General features: G+C 42.4%; 1 protein-coding gene across 4 annotated transcripts in view; it reads left to right on the forward strand.

Annotated features, from left to right (window-relative positions):
• The window catches only part of LOC145805896 (uncharacterized), a 41177-nt gene that overhangs the window by 23250 nt on the left and 1327 nt on the right, over positions 1-16600 (forward strand). For 3 of the 4 annotated variants that reach the window (XM_082901276.1, XM_082901278.1, XM_082901277.1), the window contains 5 exons: positions 11138-11195; positions 12010-12060; positions 12363-12456; positions 13423-13576; positions 15004-15443. In XM_082901276.1, the coding sequence (XP_082757402.1) occupies positions 15015-15443 (429 nt within the window). In that variant the 5' untranslated portion in view covers positions 11138-11195; positions 12010-12060; positions 12363-12456; positions 13423-13576; positions 15004-15014. The remainder of the gene's footprint in view (positions 1-11137; positions 11196-12009; positions 12061-12362; positions 12457-13422; positions 13577-15003; positions 15444-16600) is intronic. The other variant, XM_082901279.1, reaches the window with a different exon arrangement.

A 16600-nucleotide genomic window follows, 5' to 3' on the forward strand; every position in this document is an offset into this window, starting at 1 on the left:
CAGGGCTCCGACACCGATGTATTTACTAATCCTCCTCCCGCCAAGCTACCGGTCTACCTCGTGCCTTACGCAAATGATGTATTCAGTGCGCTTCAAGCGGAGGCCGAGGAGGGGCTTGAAGAAGGAAGTGATGAGACAGATTCGGAGGCTGAGGACGCCGAAGTGGAAGTGCAGCCCGGTCAAGTTGAGCCCGGTGCCCAAGAAGCGAGCCCAACCGTCAACCTTGAGGCTGCCGAGGATGAATTCACCAATCTATCCCCCTTGGTTTAGTTTTCTTTTCTTTGTATTTTTGCTTTCAATACTTTTGATGTAATGAATTTCTTTATCAATGAAAGATTTTGAATTTTTGCAAGTGTACACACGGTTGTAATCAATTCTGTCTTCAGCAAAACATCTCGGTATAACTCATCGAACCGGAATACATAACACGGTCTAAGTACTTTAGCAGAACGAGACAAATTCATGAACCGAAATAGCCACTTCGGCTGTAACTAAGTTGAACAAACCAACACTTCCAACCGGAGTACATCATCTCGGTTGGGAATCCAAAGTTGGACAAGACACCAACTCTTCCAACCGGAGTACACCATCTCGGTTGGGAAGCCAAAGTTGGACAAGACACCAACTCTTCCAACCGGAGTACACCATCTCGGTTGGGAAGCCAAAGTTGGCCAAGACACCAACTCTTCCAACCGGAGTACACCATCTCGGTTGGGAATCCAAAGTTGGCCAAGACACCAACTCTTCCAACCGGAGTACACCATCTCGGTTGGGAATCCAAAGTTGGGCAAGACGCCAACTCTTCCAACCGGAGTACATCATCTCGGTTGGGAATCCAAAGTTGGACAGAACACCAACTCTTCCAACCGGAGTACACCATCTCGGTTGGGAATCCAAAGTTGGACAGAACACCAACTCTTCCAACCGGAGTACACCATCTCGGTTCGTAACATTAAAACAATAATCCAAGTGCTAAAGCAAAATGACTTCTATAATTTGACAAAAAGAATTACATTCTGCTTTGCAAGCCAAAAAATTGCTTTACAAAAAGAGGAAAGTAAAAAGCTTAAAAATAATACAATTTCAAGTTGGCCGCATTCCATGGCCGGGGTATGGCTCTTCCCTCTAGATCCTCCAAGTGGTAAGCCCCCTTGCCATCCAGACCAGTGATCTTGTAGGGTCCTTCCCAATTTGCCCCTAGTTTGCCTTCTCCTGGCACCAGGGTGTTGCCCATAATCTTCCTCAAAACCCAATCCCCAACTTTGAACGGTCTGGGGTGCACTGTCTTGTTATACTTCTTGGAGAGCTCTTGTTGGTAGGCGGCCACATGGATGAGGGCTTTCTCCCGGCGCTCTTCCGCTAGGTCCAACTCCAAGGCAATAGCCTCGGCATTTAGTTCGGGCTCAAAACTCTCAGTTCTGAGGGTGGGCATTTCAACTTCCAAAGGTATGACCGCCTCCATGCCATAAGCCAAAGCAAATGGAGTTTCCCTGGTCGAACGTCGCGGGGTTGTTCGGTATGCCCAAAGGACACTCGGTAATTCTTCAGCCCACTTGCCCTTAGCCTTTTCCAGCCGTTTCTTCAACCCATCCAGTATAGTCTTGTTTGATGCTTCGGCTTGACCATTGGACTGCGGGTAGGCCGGGGTGGAGTTGTAGAATTCTATCTTCAGATCTTCACAAAATCCTCTGAATAGGCGACCGTCAAACTGGGTGCCGTTGTCAGAGATCAAAATCTTGGGGACACCAAACCGTGTGACAACGTTCTGCCAGACAAATCGCTTCACGTCTTTCTCTTTGATGGTTGCCAAGGGCTCAGCTTCAACCCACTTTGTGAAGTAATCTGTGGCCGCGATGAAGAATTTCCGGTTGCCCGGTGCTGTTGGCAATGGTCCCACTATATCTAGCCCCTACATGGCGAAAGGCCAAGGACTGGTGAGGGGAAGAAGTTCCCTGGTAGGCTGATGGATCTGATGGGCGAATTTCTGGCATTTCTCGCACCTGCGGACATATTTTTGTGCGTCGGCCTGCATGCACGGCCACCAGTACCCCTGCGAAATAGCTCGGTAGGCCAAGGACCTGCCCCCGATGTGGCTGCCACAAATGCCTTCATGAATTTCAAACAAGAAGGCCTCCACACTGTTCGGGTGCACGCACTTGAGATACGGACCGGTGAAGGACTTCTTATACAACGCGCCTGATGGAGAGAGCCAAAATCGCTCTGACTTCACCCGGATTTTGTGTGCTTCTTTCTTGTCCGCTGGAAGAGTCCGGTCTCTGAGGAACGAGATCAAGGGGTCCATCCATGAAGGACCTAGCTCGGCGCAGAGTACATCCGTCTGCCCGGCGTTTTCAATGCTTGGCCGCGGAAGAAAGTCAATCAACAGGGGGTTTGGAGATGTGCTATCTACCATGGAAGCGAGGCCGGCGAGTTCATCAGCTCGGCTGTTTTCTTCCCGGCCAATCTGCTGGACTCTGATTGCCTCAAACTGCTTGATATGGTCCCTGACCAGAGCTTGGTACTTCGCCATCCTGTCGTCCTTCGCTTCATAAATCCCTGAAACTTGGTTAACCACAAGCTGAGAATCACTATATACCAGAAGCTCGGCAGCCTTCATTTGGATTGCGCTCTTGAGCCCAGCAAGAAGCGCCTCGTACTCAGCCTCGTTGTTAGACGCCGGCAAGCCGAGTGTGATAGAATGCTCAATGGTTAGGCCGTCCGGGGATATAAGAACGATACCAAGGCCGGCACCATGACGGTTGGACGCTCCATCAACAAAAAGCTTCCACATGTCCCCCACGAAAAGCTTTCAGCAGTCAGATGGGTCCTGAGAGTTGCGAAGGGCAATGGGATCACAACTGCTCGGCTGTGCGGTGTCAAGTTTGGTGTTGACCGGTTCAAAGTCAGTGCCCCTTGGTGATTCGACACCGGACTCAGCAAGTTGGTCCGTAATGCCCAAGTCCGTAGGCGAAACACCAGGTTGCGGTGTGAAGCCGGCCGCAGGTTCTGAGCTGCCTGGAACCATTCCTTCCCCCCTTGAGGATTCGGCACCGGACTCAGCAAGTTGGTTCAGAATGCCCAAGTTCGTAGGCGAATCATCAAGTTCTGAGCTGTGCGGAACCATTCCTTCCCCCCTTGAGGATTCGGCACCGGACCCAGCAAGTTGGTTCAGAATGCCCAAGTCCGTAGGCGAATCATCAAGTTCTGAGCTGTGTGGAACCATTCCTTCCCCCCTTGGTGATGCGGTACCGGACAGAGTGGATGGGTTGGTGATACACAACTCCGTCATCGCAGCACCGGGAGGTATTACCGTGCAAACTGAGGGAATTTCGATGGTGCGCGCTAACTCCGCGGCGCGACCTTCTGCAGCTGGTGGTTCCTCGGTTGGCATTGTGGGCGTCTCATCATCTGCCCCGGCAATGTCGACCGGGCATACCGGATGAGTGCCAGGTGAGAACTCGGCAACAAAATCGGCCAAGGTTTGGGCTTTGATTGCGGTGCGCGGCTGGAACTTCACATCGAACTGTCCCAACTTGACCGCCCATTTTAATATTCGGCTGGAAAAGTCTGCGCGCTCAAACAAGGCCTTGAGGGGGAACTCGGTCAGTACGACGATGGTATGGGCGTGAAAATAATGTGCCAATTTCCTCGAAGCCATCATCAGTGCCAATGCAAGCTTTTCCAGCGGCAAGTACCTCGTCTCAGCCGGCAGAAGGGTCTTACGTAAAAAATTGGGAGGTGCTTAATTCCTTCAGCCCGGACTAACACCGCACTTACTGCGTGCTGGGAGACGGCAAGGTAAAGGTAGAGTTCCTCACCGGGCTCTGGTGTAACCAACAGCGGCGGAGAAAACAAATAATCTTTGAGCTCGGCCAAAGCTCGGTCACACTCGTCATCCCATGAGAACTTTGACTTCAATGCTTGAAAGAAAGGGCGGCAGCGATCTGATGACCGGCTTATAAATCGATTAAGCGCGGCGGCCATCCCGGCCAGATGCTGCACGTCCTTAGCCGAGCTGGGTTGTTTCAATTCTTGCACAGCTCTGATCTGAGTAGGGTCTGCTTCGATGCCTCGGTTCGTGACTAAGAATCCCAAAAATTTCCCGGATCCCACGCCAAAGGCACACTTCGAGGCGTTCAAGCGCAGCTTGTGCTTCTTAAGAATGGCGAACATCTCGGCTAAGTCGGACAAATGGTGTGCCTCATGTCGGCTCTTTACCACCATATCATCGATGTAAGCCTCCATTGTCCGGCCGAGCAAAGGAGCGAACATTTTGGTCACCATCCTCTGAAAGGTTGCCCCGGCGTTTTTCAAACCAAAGGGCATAACTCGATAGCAGAAGAGTCCCCTTGGAGTCGTAAAAGAGGTGATTTCTTGGTCAGGCCCATGCATGGCAATCTGGTGATAGCCGCGGTACGCATCCAAGAAACTGAGCCGATTGTGTCCAGCCGTCAAATCCACTAGCTGGTCAATGCGCGGCAAAGGGAAGCTGTCTTTTGGACAAGCTCGGTTGACTGTCTTGTAGTCGACACAAACTCGCCACTTTCCATTTTTCTTGGGCACCACTACCGTGTTGGAAATCCACCGAGGGTAGTGCACTTCCTGTATTGCTCGTGCCTCAAGCAAGTTCTTTACCTCCTCTGCTACTACCTCGGCGTGATGCAGCGCCGATCTCCTTGTTCGCTGGATGACTGGCTTTGCTCCAGGGAAGACATTGAGGTGATGGCAGATAAAGCTTGGGTCAAGACCAGGCATGTCATAGGGCGACCATGCAAAGACTTCGATGTTCGCCATTAAAAACTCAATCATCTCGGTTCTCTCCATGGCCGAGAGACTTGAACCGAGCAAGAAGAATCTGTCCGGCTGCTCGGCATCAATCCGCACCTCAACCAATTCTTCAACTGCCTTGTCTTCTGCTTTGGTGCCAACATCATCCAAGACACTCAGGTCCTCCGGTCCCTCGATCATTTGAACGAATCCTTTGGCAGCCCGGCTCCCGTTGACCGCCACGAAGCACTGCTTGGACATGACCTGATCACCCCAAATCTCCTCGATTGCCCCCATAGCCGAGGGGAATCTCATCACCTGGTGGTAGGTCGATGCTACGGCTTGCATGGCGTGAAGCCATCCTCTTCCAAGGATAAGGTTGTATGTTGAAGGCACTTGTAGCACCCAAAACTCCACTTGCTTGACCACGGATCCCGCTTTGACCGGCAGGATAATCTTTCCCAATGGCCACTCCGGCTGCGAGTTAAATCCAACCAGTGGCGAAGTGGCCGGTGCCAAGTCTGTCTCACGAAGTTTGAGCTGTTTGAACGCATCATAATACATGATCTCGACCGAGCTTCCCTGATCGATCAAGATCCGTCTAACATCAAATTCTTTGACGCGTAGTGTTACGACAAGAGCATCGTTGTGCGGCGTCTGGATACGCTCTAAATCCCTTGAGGTGAAACTGATCACGTCTTTCTCCTCTGTCTTCCCCCTCTTGATGGCAGGCTGTACTGACAAAACCTCCCTCATATGCTCTGCCTTCTTAATCATGCCCCGGAGTTCGCAAACACGCTCCGGTTCCACGATTCCGTGGATGACATTAATTACTCCCTGTGGTGGTGCATCTCGGTCGTCCTGTCCCCTGGGATCGACCGGAGCCTGATTCGGTTTCACTCCGCCATCAATGTAAAGGTCCAGATGCCCGGCCGCAACCAGTTCTTCCAAGTGTTGTCGCAGAGGCAAACAATCCTCAGTCCGGTGGCCCCTCTCCCGGTGAAACGTACAACGATACCGCGGATTGTAGCCCTTTTGTCCATCGCCCAATTTAGCAGGAAACCGGACATACTCCTCGTCTCGGATTTCACTAAGTATGCGATAGATTGGAATCTTGAAGACCGTGGTTATGCCAGTCCTTGCCTTCATTCTTCTGTTTGCGTCCTCAACGTCATCTCGGGGATAATCATCCCGGTCATTCCGACGTCCTCTACCCCGGTTTTTTCGATTTGAACCTCGGTCTGATTCCTCTGCTCGGTCATTTGAGCGGTTGGACTCTTGCCCAACTGCGTGCACCTTGCCTGCTGTCTTCTTGTCTGTTCCGACCGGAGTGGCCTTCACGGTGGAAGCCGACGCATCATCCTCTACTCGGATGTGCTCATTGATGCGCTGCATGAGCTGGCCCATGGAGGTCGGTTGGTGCATGGTAAGCGAGTCCCGCAGTCTATGTCCGACCGGGAGACCGCGCTTATATTGCGTGATAGCAAGGTTGACCGGGCAGTCTAAGATCTCGTTGAAGGTTTCCCAATACCTTGAATTGTACGCCTTCAGTGTGTCGCACGGTTCCATCTTGACACTTAGCAAGTGATCGACTTCCTTTGGTGTTTTTGTGTTGGTTTTGAAGCGCGTAACAAACGCCTCGGCCAACTGATGCCACCTTTGTATGCTCTCTTCCGGCAACCTCTCGAACCACTTTAGGCCCAGCTCGCCTAAACTTGACGGGAAGATTAGGCACATAAGTCCGTCATTGCGCCGATGTCCGGCCATAACCTGTCGGAAGTGGCTCACATGCATGTACGGATCGGTTTTTCCGTCGTAAAGTGTGAACTTAGGCTGGTGGAAGCCTGCCGGAAGCGGCGTTGTTTCTATTTCCAGGGAAAAAGGAGTGGCACTCAGCCTTGCCAAGTCTGTATCTTCGAATATTGGCATTGCTGGGCGGGGTGGAGGCATTCCGACCTCCTCGCTGCCGTGAACCCCGTAGGAGAGCCGCTGGAAAGCAGGTATTCTCTGAGCTTCGCGCCGGCGAGCCCGCTCCCTTAACACTGCCCGTAGATCCTCTGACTGAGCAGAATAAGAGTACCTCGACGTCGTCGCCGGACGTGAGGGTTTGTAAGTGCTGTCTTGCGCGCTAGACTTTTCTGCACGCATGTCGGAATCACCAACCTGGTAACTCCTGGTGATGGAAATGGACTGAGTACGTCGCTGACTCTGATCGCCTGACCGGCGGGATGGGGTGCGCTCACTGTGGTCTCCCACCCCAGCTACACCTTTCCCTTTGACATGCCGCTTAAGATCCTCCATCTCCGCCGCCATTCGCCTGATGACAGCGTCTTGGTCCCTTAACTTGCTTTCCAATCGCCTGGCGTGTGAGTCTCTCCGCCGGTGACCGTCTGGACTCCGTGAATGCCCATGACTCCTTCCGCGCTTATCCCGCGCGTCACCTGACTGTCCTCCAGTGGGCGTCCCCAAGTCAGCCATTGGATGGACGGCAGGTGGTCCCTCTCTCCTTCGGGTATACTCCGGGGTGGCTCCATCGATGGCGGACAACGGGAACTCGTCGTTGTTCGCCATGGATGGCGATCAGATGAACCTGGAAGACAAGGTTTTGTCTGTCAAGATTCCTACAGATGGCGCCAATTGTACGGGGAGCAAATATTCCGGCGTGCCCGTATTCCTTTCTTCCTAGCTCCGTCGATATCCGATCACCTGCGAGCAAATAACGGTGAGCTACCCGGCGGTGTGTGGCCGGAAACACCCTCCGACGGTCAAATTAGCACACACCTTAGAGGGAATAGAGAGAAGGGAGAGAGTGTTTTGGTGTAAGGATTTTCTTACAGAGATGTTCGTCTGTCGCGTATGGGGGGCGCAGACATGCTTATATACCTTCTGAGCCCCATATCCACTCCCTGTCATCTCCTGACACGTGGCTCTGCTATCCCATCTGTCAGCATAAACCATGCCATTCATCACCTGCTCTCAACTGCCTGTCAGCACAGCCGGAGCTCGGCAGCCGAGCTGCCCTACCTCGGTCGTACCATGCTTCATACCTTAAGCGCCTAACCGGATAAAGAAATGAAGGACCGGGCTAGGCGGCATCTCGGCAAAGCCTAGCCCGGGCTCCTCCTTTGGTCGGCCTTCTCGCCGGTCAATCAACTACCTCGGCTGACCGCGCCTTTCCGAGCGCCGGTCTCTCGGTCTGTCTGGTTTCGACCATCCTCGGACCGAGCATCCTGGTCTGACCGGTCACTTCCTGGCCGAGCAGCTTCTGCACGGTCCGGGGCAGCACACACTCAGTCCAAACTCTGCCCGGCCCAAGTTCTGGTAGCCCATCTCCGGGTGAACAGTCGATCATCTCGGCCCAATGCTCTGCTGGGCCCTCAACTTGCTCGGTCTATACCTCGGCCCAACACCGGATCATAAATCACCCTCTCAGGCATAATGATTATTATTAAGGGTAAATTATCAATAGGTTCTAGTAGATGGATTTAATTCATATCATGTCCTATTAAAAATAAGTCGTAGTAAAATCGTTGCTAAAAATAATTTTTTGTGACGATTTTTTTGCACGTGGTTAAAAATTGACAATGAGTAACTTTTTTTTTATCACGATTTTTATAAATTATCGTTAAAACTTACAATTAATGACGTTTTGGTGAAGAGTTTTTCAACCTGTCACTGAAAGTTGAAAATTAGTGACTTTTGTTGTGACGATTTTTTTAAACTGTCGTTAAAACTTATAATTAGTAACATTTTTTGTGATAAAATTTTCAAATTGTCACGAAAAATTAACAATTAGTGACTTTTTTAATAGTGTATGATGAAAAATGTTATTAATTATCATAGGACCTATTGAACGATAAATCCACCATTAGGACCTATACATAAGTCCCTTTACTATTAATTGGATCCATATTTGGTAAAAAGGATAATTCAATTTATTTTGCTTCATAAACTCTCCAAGGAGGAGGCGCATAATTGAGTACGAACGTAGTAAATTTTTTTTTCTTAGACAATATTGCCCATGCATATATATATATATATCATAGAACTCTTTTGACGAGGACCATTTTTATTTTATTTTATACAAGTTTAAAAATATTTTGTATGTGTATTTTTGGTTGGTTCATCTAATATGTATTTTATTTTTTGTAACAGTAAAATGTTACTGTGAATTAGAGTAAGACAGAGTAACATGCTATTACACTACTAGAAAAAGGCCTTTTGCTACCCTATAATTTGCAACCACTTGATAATCAGTCGCAAATAACTAATTTATTGTTTATTTTCTTCTATTTATTTTCCCCTTTTGCCTTATATTTGCCCTAGTCCTTCACAATGATCGTTCTTTTCTCGCATGCATTCTCGCTCTGTCTTTCTCTCGGTTTGACATTGGTATGAATCTCTCTCTCTCTCTCTCTCTCGATCTCACTCTCTCTGTGTCCCTCAATCTCATTCTCTCTCTTCTTAATGTTCTTCTCAATCTTGTGCTCTCTCTGTTTCTTATATTCTAAAAACACAATCAGCTTTTCCTGATTCTTTCGAACTCAATCATTGAAGGCACACACTCTCTCTCTCAAGTTTCTTTCTCTGTTTCTTCTTCTTTTTGGATTTGAATCTACATCTAGGGTTTTGATCGAGTTCAAAGTACTCTCTCTCGGAAGTTTTTCTCTCTGTTTCTATCTTCCTTCATTTCTTCTTATTTTGCAATTTGAATATGCTCCTAGGGTTTGGATCGACGGATGACCTGTGCAATATTCAAATTTGATGATTTCAATTATTCGATGAATGCAATTCAATTTTATTTCTTCATTTTTTTTTTTGTTGCTTCCTAAGCTTGAAAATTCAGCATGTTTTCGTTTTGTCTGATCATATTTCTCCATTTGCCTCTGTTTATCTACTTAGAAATTGTCAGAAACTAGAATTGAAGAAATTGAGTTTTATTCTTTAGCTCTGTTATTAGTCCCTTAGAATGAAAATTAAGATGAGAGGCCCTTACTATGGTTTGCACTCAGGTAAGGTTTACTGTCTTATTCTGGTTTACTTTGATGATAAACATTAATTGGAGAACTCAGTAGTGAGAAAACATGTTGTCACTACAATGGGTGGATGAAATTTCCATTTTGAGCTTAATGTATTGAAGCCTATGATTGCAACTGCTCTTCTACATGTAAGTCCAGTTAGCTTTTTATGGATATAATTTGGAAAAGGCATATGATATATCAGATATGTAATTTAAGAACCTAGGTTCCTTTTAGGAGGCACAAAGGATGCTAGGGCATATGATTTAGCCACAACTACCATGTGAAAAAATATGTATGTCCTTGTTGAAGTTTGATATTCTCTTATGTGCTTTAATTGGTGCTATGTTCATCAATGCAGTTGAGTACATTGTGCACTATCACTAATTGATGGCATTTCTAACCTGTGAATTGATGGCATAATGCACTGTGGTAATTAATCTAACACTTTTGAATTGAGTGTAGTGCTTAAGAGCCCATGTTCGAGGTTTGAAGCCTAGATGGAAGGCCTTTTCTTATTAATTTAACCAGGAAAATAATTCAATTTACTTCATGGCAAGTAACCAAAAGAAGTAATAATAAGATCTCAACTGCTTAACTAATTTATAAATGAGGCAGTCATAGTGATGTAGAACAAGTAGCCGAAGACTTGGAAAAATTGGACCGCCAAAAGGCAAGAAAGAAACCAAATTGAGAGCAATAGTGACACTTTTGGGACGAGCTCGAAATTGACGAGCTCGAAATTGTCTCAAATTTCGTAGTGTAATCGGAAACGGCATTTTAAATCAAAGTCATTGCCGTCCTCGGCGATGATGAATGGTGGATTTTAGCCAAATTTCTTTGTTTCAAATTAGCGATTTTGCCGTTTTAAAAAAGTTTCATTTTGGGAATAACTTTATTTTGGGAAGTCCGTTTTTGGCACCGTCTGTTTTGGCGCGTTTCTATTGTTTCTTAGTATGTAGATTTGGGCTTAAATCATATTTTCTATTTTTGGTAATTTTCTGTTTATTTTCGTGTTTAGCAAGGAATTAATTCCTTGTTTCCTTATTTAATTTTGGTTCAGTTTATTATAAATACGCATGTATGCCTTAGGACAAATCATCTTTGATGCAATATAATTCAGTTCTTGAAATTTTTTTTCTTCTTCCTTTTGGATTCAAGGATTTTGTTCGTCCGCTAGAAAACGATATCTAGCCTCGTGTGATTTATTCTACTGCGTCACGTAGTATTTGACAATGGAATGGTTGATCAAATGAGTAAATCTGATTATTTTGGTTGCTTGCTTAATTGTCTGTGCCATTTTCATTATTGTTTCTCTCTTTAATATTTACCTTTGTAATTGTTTGGAGCAGGTGATCCATTGTCTGGAAGGAGCACAAACTGGCATACCATATGAGACATCTTTCGCAGGTGATTGTTGATGTTTCAAATACTCAACCTCTTGGTTTTTTAAAACTTCAGCAGTTATTTTATTTTATTTTATGAACCAATCTATTTTTCTTTCACTTGACAAACTGATGTAACATTGAGCTGTCCTAGATCATAGTCCAACAGCTAAATGATTGTTGATGTATTTAAATAAATTTCATCCAAATTGTTGATGATCCTTAAGTATTTCCTAGGAGGGTGTGTGAATGTATTACTTTGATCTGGTTTCAGACTTTGAATGGGCCCAAATGCGCTATTTATCAGGCATCTAAGACATTGATCAATTTATGTTCTAGAATGTTAATGTGTGGAAATATCTGCTAGATGGTTTCAACTTAACATGTCAGCGTGCTTGGCATATGTTTACTACTTATATGTATTTATGAATTGCCTTGTGCAGCCATGTTAAAGGAGATAATCTTAGTGTGTTTCACTGTTATTATTTTTCTCCACGCCCATGAACATGACTGGGGGTATTTAACTTCGTAGAAACTTCTTTGTTTCAGCAATTAGGCTTTCAGAGTGGTATTTCTCTTCTTGACGAAAATCTTGATAAATGGGTATATCCTTAGTGAAAATTCTGTGCTTCTGAGTTAGAACTTTAGGCTTCAGAGTGGTATTTCTCTTCTTGCTAGTTGCCACCTCTGGCTAAGATGACTGCTTCAGTGGTTCTTCCATTATAGTTTTTACCAACGTAGTTGGCTGACCTCTTTCATTCGTTTTTGTTTTTGCATCAAATTTATTTATTTATATTATTTCAGTATTCTTATGTTTGGTATATGGCCCATTTTTGCAGGTCTAAGAATGGTAGATGCTCAGTATAACTTAAATGAGCAACCAAATGAAGGTGGGCTGTTCTTCTGGTTCTTCAACTCCATTTTTCTGGGCGACGGTTTAACTATTGACTGCTAAACCAACTATGCTGTTTCAATAAATGTTATAAGGACATAGTCACCAGTCAGACAAATAAGGTTGTTGACATCTAGCATGCTATATAGGTTGTCTAATTTGATGACATCCCAAAAATTGAAATTTCAGAAAAGTGTTGATCTCTATGGCATATGATACAAATTAAATGGTAAAACTGGAGTGCTACAATTGCACAGGCTTGATATCCATTTTATTCTGAATCTTCCTTATCATGTGCAGGCAATTTTGCAACTGGTTTTGAATCTTATATTCTGCTGAAGAAAGATGGTAAAACCATTTGTCGGACACAATGCCTTAATCCACTTATTCAAATGTACGAGTACTGTCCTTTACATTTTGTATTTGTTTTGCTGTTTTTTGGACTTTCTTTTTCAAACTTTATTCTATTTATTTAACTAAGTTATTTTTTCTTTTTTTGTTTCTTACATCCAATACTGAATTTACCATTTTTAGGTTGGTTCTTTGCGTGTTAGGTTGATCTTTGACTTGTATTTTGGTGCGCTTTTGTAGAGACTACAAGAGTCTGTCTCTCATTTTATGCAATACAGTATCAGTTTCCATGCAGGGTACTAGTCCCATTTTCTTTTAGAATTGTGTATGCTAATTCTTACGCAGTTACATCTTCTAGTTGGCCAGAGCCCTAGAAGTTGTGATGAAATTTGAAGTTACACATGTCCATGGCTATTCAAGTTTTTGAGTGACAGTTACAACTCCTGTGTGATTAGGTTTGGGTATTAGATTGAATTATTTTCTCATTGCTGGCCATGGAGCACTCCCTGTGATTAGTGCAATTACTGTGCATGAGTCCTATGTTCTTGTGCATCTCTTTATAGTACCAGCTTATCTCCCACATCTAGTTATCTTGTTTTTGTAGGAATATTTATATTTTTTTTACGAAGTGATATGGCCTAGTGCTTTACATGTTACTTTTTTGACAATTTTGAGGCTTACACTATGTGTCTTTAGAAGATTGGTATAATTTAGCTTAACCTATAATGAGGTACAGCCATGTATATATGTAGACAGATGACGAGTAAGGAAATAAATCTGATTACATTGAACAAGGCATAGAATCCGTGATTGCCTAATCATGGGATATCGTTCTAGATATTCTTAAAGTAGCTATTCCAACATCTTTTACCTCTTTCCTTATGTGGATTCTTGTTTTCACACTTCTGGAAATAGGTTGTCCCTTGTAGTTTTATGGTTGGTCCATTTAAGATCTTTTACATTCTTGATCATGAAATTCTACTCACACTAACTATGAAACATTTTGCAGGCCTCCTGTTTGGACCATATCTGATATAGTTCAACAAAAGCCAGATGGTATTGTTTCTGGATTACCTCAATGTATCCTACTCCCTGCTTTTCAAAATTCTCAACAGCAAAATGAGTGGGGACTGTTTTTGGGTTTTCTCCAGAAGTACATAAGGGTAAAGTTCTGTACATGTTACCTGATATTCATTTTGTTTATGTGTAGATGTATACTAAGGCCCTTCCAAATAGCCTAAGTTGACATTTCCAGTGCTTGCTGCTAATTTGAATTGAACTGCCTTAAAGAAATTTATGTTGCTCACATGACACCGTGACATGCACTGAAAGAAACATGTGAATGTTGGAAATTTTTATAAATTTCATTATTTGGCAAGACAATTGGTTATTGACACTTTCTGTAGCTAGCTTCTTGGATTATGTAATTTTACAAGGAATTGCAACTTGAATAGCATTTTTTAAAGCCTAAAATTAAAGATGGTTTTGCCAGATTTATCTCAAATAAATGGTTAGGTGCTATTATTTTCAGCAGGATCTTATTTGGTAGATTTGTTTCAAAATATTCGTTGCTAGAAGCTATTATTGTATTATTTATAAAATATTATTGAAAATTATTTGCAACAATAACTAGATGGTCGCTAATACATTGTAGGTTTTTTTTTTTTTTTTTTTAAACTTTTTTGCGACGGCAAAACATCAGTCGCCATAAGAGTAGGTTAGGTGGTCGCAAATAGTTTGCGATTGTTGTTTTGCGGTCGCAAAAAGTATGTCACCCCCACATTCGCGACCCCCATTTGCCGTCGCATGGGCCGACTGTATTTTTATTATTTGCGACGGTTTGTAGCGGTCGCAAAAAATACTTTTTTTAGTAGTGTTATTTACATCAATTTCGATGATTTTTTTTTTATTATTGTTTTTGAAGAATGTCATAGTCAACATAGATCTTGTTTGATAGGTCATGATGATGACAGAATTTTAGAAATATTAATATTTTAAAAAATTGACATTTAAATAAAAAATTATATTATTTTAAAATTTAAAATATTAAATTACTCAGTAATTATATTTTGGTGATAGTGGTATGTGTTAGATTTTTTAAGGAAAACCTTTTATGGTTATTCTTAACCATATCTCTCTTGATTGTAATGTCATTAATTACAATCAAATGATTTACTATAGTTGGATAGCTAAGATTCGACAGTTAATAAAAAAATAAAAACGGTTGGATAGCTAAGATTCGACAGTTACATGATTTTACTACAAGTTGTCATATGATTGGATGGCATTGATTTTTAGAGAAACTAAAATAGGAAACAAAGTGCATGTATGGAAGATAGCATTTGATAGTAATAAAATCAATCCTATTTTCATTTATCACAGAAGATAGCATTTGTAATGCAAGCAAACTTATTATTACTGAAGAAAGAAATTCATTTAAAACCAAAGACTACCCGACTTCAAAAACATAGTTGGCTGAGTCTCAAAGCCCTATATATAACTCTCTTCTCACTTTACTTTCTCATAATGTTTCCATAATCTTTAGTCTTTCTGTTACTTTTTTTTGACTATTTTTTTTTTTTTTCTCAAGAAAAATCAGCAATGGCAGCCAAGATTGCAATAGGATACAAATTTATACCAACGGACAAGGAACTTGTTCTTCATTATCTGAGAGCAAAGGCCAAAGGACAGCCATTACCGGTAGAGGGTTTAGTGAATGAATACAATCTCTACGACGATCAAGAACTGTTGAAGATATTCAGCAAAATGAGAACCAAATCGAAGTTGTATTATTATTTTACGGAGTTGAAGAAGAAGAATGGGAAAGGAAAAAGGATTGATCGCATGGTGGGGAAGGGTACGTGGAAGGGACTCGACAAAGGCAAGCCTATTCATGACAATGAAGGAAGGCTTATTGGACGCAAGCGAAGTTTCGATTTTATCAACAGAGAATCGAGTGAACACAGTGTGTGGGACATGAAGGAGTACAGTCTTGAAGGTGTTTCTCTGGAAGATGATCAACTAATCAAAGTGAGTTCTCTCTCTAGTTCTATGTTTCTGATTAATTATTGTTTTTTGATTTTATTTGTCATGTGTTGTTGTTTTGTTCAGTGAAAGAGGTTTGATCATCATCCATATGATATGTGGTAGTTTCAAGATCAAACTCACACATACAACTTATCACATGACAGAACAAAGATATAGTGCAGATCATGATATATAGGTCTTATCACATGATAAAATAAAGATAAGAGTGCAGATCATGATAGATAGTTCAGATCATGATATATAGGTCTTATCACATAACAGAGCAAAGATATAGTGCAGATCATAGAGACAGATCATCCACACATGTTTAGATGATTTATGTTTTTACTGTTGTTTTCTAATGAAATTTTTTAGCGGTTATGGGTGCATGTCACACACACAACTGTTTAAAATAAAAAAATTAGAATTTGAATTTTGTAACAATATGAACCCTTAATTTTTAATTTTTTTTAAAAAATTTAAATCATAATATTTTGATTTATTTTTAATTTAAATTATTTGTCTATTTTCAATAAGTAAATTTGTCAGAAAAAGTTTATTTTAATTATTAAACTCAATCAAAAAGGGGTTCACTAATCTTTTTCTTTTCTTTTTTTTATTTACTCAAATTTATAATCGAAACACAATCTAAAAGAATAATATACGAATACAACACTTGCGTGGTTTCAAAACTTTGTAACTTTTACTATAAAAAACTTAAAAGACAACTTTAGCAACTTTAAATTTAGTAATAAATCTTGAAAATTTGAGAAATAGACAAGACATGGTTTCCGTTTGTTGGCAGCAATTTAGAGCCCAACTCTACAGCTGCTGAACCCTTTTATTTTTTTTCACCTCCTTTGTTTTTTTGTCCCTCATTTGCAAAACTCATATCCTTCCCATCTTTCTAGTTTAAATTTTTCTTTTTTTAAAAAAAAAAAAAATGGTTTTGAGCATGATTTAATGCAAGATTTTATCTGTACTCAGAGTTACTATAAAACACTATCTAAACTTCTGAATCAAGTATTTGGTTATCTTTCTTATATTTATTTTTGTTTCATGCCTAAAATTGGGGTAATTTACATTTGTGATGACATTTGTCTTTGCTAGTTTAACCTTTCATGTTAAATTTCAATTTTTTTTTTTTCAAAAGTCATTTA

The sequence above is a fragment of the Camellia sinensis genome, chromosome 13 (assembly GCF_055761805.1).
Source record: "Camellia sinensis isolate YWXY chromosome 13, ASM5576180v1, whole genome shotgun sequence".
Classification (NCBI taxonomy): domain Eukaryota; kingdom Viridiplantae; phylum Streptophyta; class Magnoliopsida; order Ericales; family Theaceae; genus Camellia; species Camellia sinensis.